At 27.6% G+C, this 4,313-nt stretch overlaps 1 protein-coding gene across 1 annotated transcript; it reads right to left on the minus strand.

The window, feature by feature from the left end:
• Positions 1-338: 338 nt before the first annotated feature.
• On the minus strand, positions 339-2,804 carry LOC107884784 (retinal rod rhodopsin-sensitive cGMP 3',5'-cyclic phosphodiesterase subunit delta-like). Its single transcript, XM_016807610.2, has 5 exons — positions 2,596-2,804; positions 2,454-2,516; positions 2,194-2,329; positions 1,961-2,082; positions 339-530 (listed from the first exon to the last, which is right to left on the minus strand). The coding sequence occupies exons 1-5, from the start codon at positions 2,634-2,636 to the stop codon at positions 449-451; spliced, it is 444 nt and encodes a 147-aa protein (XP_016663099.1). The 5' UTR covers positions 2,637-2,804; the 3' UTR covers positions 339-448.
• Between the last annotated feature and the right edge of the window lie 1,509 nt (positions 2,805-4,313).

Here is a 4,313-nt window from a genome sequence, read left to right on the forward strand (position 1 = left end):
TTCAACATAAGATGTAATCCTGGCAGTGATTAGTTTTACATAGACAGCAGTCAGGCAATACCTGTTTGTCAACCCTACTGAATCATTCATCTGTATATTCTTAATGTTTAGGTATGTCTCGTCCCGACTTTTGTCAGCCGCCAAAATTACATCTGATGTTGAGTGTAGTATAATATGTCTTTGATAAATTATTTATTTCCATACCAAAATTTGTACAATTTAAATTAAAATAAATGTTATCAATAATATAATATATTAATGTTTCTATAAATATTTTAATATTACATTTTTATTGATAATAATTGAACATCAGAATTTACTACTTTTAATTTTGTACAAAAAGAAAATAGGTTTGAAATTAAAATTTCAGTATTATAAAAATAAATCTCTTGTTCCCAATATTGTAAACCTACTAAGTGAAGATGTCAATCTGCACCGGAGTTGATGTTTATTCATAAAACATTAAGATGTTTGATGATGTTATCAATTTATCACCATCATAGAAATTTGTTTCTATTAACAAATTACCACTGGAAAAAAAAAAATTATTCTTATAAGACACTGCAGTGCACTGCACCACCATGGTGTGTATACAATATTATACTATATTTATTACCTATATATTATTATGATTTTTGAAAGATTTAAAATGTTTAAAATAGTAAGTACCTAATACCGTAAAATAAGGTTTATGGGAATGGTTTTTTTTTTAAGATTGTGCATGCAATTTTTATAGTATCCATATTCTGAAAATTGTTTAAGAAAACCCACACACACATGAACATATTTAGAACCAATTATAAAATTTAAGTTTAGGTAATAATTATTTTTATATATTTTTTCAAAAATGTGTTTCTATTGACCCGGCAATGAGGTGAATAGGAACAGTCAAAAAACAATTGATATTCTTTTTATAAAATAAGAATGGTCAATAGTAACTTAATTTATATTTTTTTTAAAAAAATTATGAACATTATACAATATATTAGGTGTTATAATAAAATAAAAAACAAAATATAAAATTGTAAATCCTTTGGCAAAGCAGCAGTAAAATCGAACCCATGAAATATTGTGTTCCTATTCACCCCATATCATCCTAAAAGAATAGTTGTCAAGTTTTGTATGACAATAAGTACAGAAAAAAAAAATTTTAAGTTGTTTTGAAATTTACAGATCTGTATTAATATATCACTACCATTAATATATACAACAACTAAATGCCTTCTTTATACTACAGTTCAGTTTTAACTAATGTTTAAGTCGGCTGCCATTTATGAATCAGGTAATGTTTATTTTTATTTTACATTTATTCATATAGGTACTCGTACATATATACTGTGATAACTGATAATATTATTTTGTAAATATTGCCTGCTTTTAAATGGAGGCTGACTTCGACGATAAGAAGGAAAAGGTTATCTAATTGTTATATGTTTCTTATAAGACCTTATAAGATCGCTAGTATAAAAATAACGTATTATGATGTAAATACGTTGGGTATGCATATGAGAATCTGAAAACGTTTTTTTGAAACACAAAAATTATAACATTTGTCATGTTATGCAGGATAACGCGTAATTATTGGAGCGGTAATAATTTTAAAAACCAAAAGTAAAATTTTAGAATTTTATTGAACTGGGATTAAGATAATACCTACACATTTTTGGAAAATCTAAAAAGAAATTTCAAGCAAATCAGGTAAGTGTAGGTAATATACTAATATACAATTACTACTTCGGCATGTATATTTTTTAACGTTATTATCATAAAAATAAATGTTATTGAAAAGAAAAGAAATTTAATTTAGAAAAATTTAGGTACCAATACTTTGGTCAATGAGATAATACCCTGTGAACCGATGAGAATTGGTTATTTTACGCATCTGTCTTAGAAGACCTGGTTTCGATACCAGGGTGACGTGTGTTGTCTCCTTGAACAAAGTTTAGATACCTATACGTACCTTAAAACATTTGCATATGACGATGTACTTCCTTGGCTAGGTATAAAAGTAGTTTCCCAAGTTTCAGCCGTTTTGGCTAAAACAGTACCGAATTCAGAATCCCATTCTTCAATGCAACATCCCTAAATGTATTATTATATATTTTTTAATTAACAAATACTATACAAAAAAAAACTATAGAGCCAACACATTTTGTCAATATTGTAAAATATACATAATATGTTAGTTGGTACCTGTAAAAACTCCCTGTGTTTTAACTTAAGATGATTTATTCGATGCTCGGATGAAAAGTGTATGGTTCTGGTCATAGCTCTACAATCCAATACTTTTCTAGGCATTATGGCCTCGTGTTCTATACCAGGCAGTGCGCTAACATAATAATAATATTATTAATAATTAATATATAAATAGCATGCATATATATATATATTTGAAAATCTAATCAGCAAATTTGTTTTTGTACGCGTGATTAAATTATTCATAACGGTCTTACTAGTTTTCATTGGTATACCACAATACTACTCCCGTATCGTTGTCGATCAGATTAATCCAGTTACTACAATAAAAAAAAATATTGTGATTCAACATTAATACCAACATTAGACTACAAGTATTGAGAACGCTCTGCGACTTACATATGGAATCCATTTGAAGCGTGCTTAGATTTTAGTTGCATCGTACCTGCCAACAATAAGCAGCAATTGTATGCGAATTAATCGAGAAAAAAAATTGAATTAAACGTCTTTATTGTGGGTTCATGAAATACGATCACGGACTGTGTGCATACAACTCGTATGTGGTGGCAGTGGCGATCGGAAGTGATGCAACGCCTGCTAACATGTGGTCAACGTCCAAACAACTGAGATCGGAGTTCAGACGACAAGAACCGTATGCACCCGTAGAGATGAGTCACCTATCGATTGTCCGTGACCTGTGCATTCTTACCAATCGAACGTATCGATAGTCTCGATAATTTGGTATAACTATAATTATTAACAAACGACAATCATCCGTGAAACTTATCGAAAATGCAAGATTACATCATTTAGCAGTATACTAAAAATAATCATTAAAAGAAAATTATCCTATTATAATATTAGGTACCTACATTGTTATAATATTATCGAACAATATGTCGGTATAACTATCGAACGATAGCCAATACAATTAAATAAAACGTCGAACAGCCTGCATTGCAGTGAAGATACGATATAAAAGATTTCAACAGGTGGTTGCCATGGACCAAGAAACAAGAATGTATTATAAGTTAAAACATACTATAGTTATTACTCACCTTTTGACCAAAACATTATATTACCTGTGTAATGTAAGTTGTAATACCTATAATACACGTTTTATACGTATAATACCTAAGTATCTAACCTATATATATCATGACTTATTATTATAATTTGTTGTATTACACATTCTTTTGTATTGATAGTGTCTAAACATGCGCGTAACCGTGTATGTCTTAGTATTTTTTATGTAAATAAATTTCATAAATATTGTTATTTGTTATTAAGAAGACGTCACACCCATATAAGTTTTTTCCGTATTACAATCGTACAAAGATATTGCGTTGCTATAAAATATATTAGTTTCCTTTAATTATACCTGATTAATATTTAATGATTATAACATTTTGATAAACACTTGAACATTTTCAAAAACAAAATGAGCGCACAAAAGCGTTATTACTTATTTAGTATATTTATTTATTACCTAGGTAATATTTTCAACAAAACGTTCGTTACGGCAGAGTAAGCCAAGCTAATGATACATAATTTTCAATGCCGTAGGAAGAAATTTTTTGTTTTTGGGGGAGGGGGTCGGGACACTTAATTTTTTTCTCTAGCTTTTGAAATGCTAGAATATCTAATTATAACCCCATTGTTCATAAAGTGTATCTCCTCTTTTTTATGTTAACAACTATGGTACCTACATTTAATATAACAATGTATCAATATTGTTGTAAACCATGGGTTTATGTATTCATTAATATAAGTATATTAATATATCATTATATTATCAATATGTGTTGTAAACAAAACATTACATTTTTTGTTCGAATATTATAGAAATTTACTAAAAAGAATACAAGACTATATTAAGGGAATCGTGCTAAAAAAGTCAGAAGTAAAAAAATCCGGAATATTAGGTATATTATATACATAATAATATTTAAAATAATTTATTAAAAAAAATTCAATGATAATAATTATGTACTTAATATAAAAACCTAAAAAAAAAAAAAAATGAAATAATTATTACACATAAATAAAATATAGGTACAATATACATTATAATATATTAATATAATATTATAATGATGATGATTTCTTAATTAAAT

The sequence above is a fragment of the Acyrthosiphon pisum genome, chromosome X (assembly GCF_005508785.2).
Source record: "Acyrthosiphon pisum isolate AL4f chromosome X, pea_aphid_22Mar2018_4r6ur, whole genome shotgun sequence".
NCBI classification, from domain to species: Eukaryota; Metazoa; Arthropoda; class Insecta; order Hemiptera; family Aphididae; genus Acyrthosiphon; species Acyrthosiphon pisum.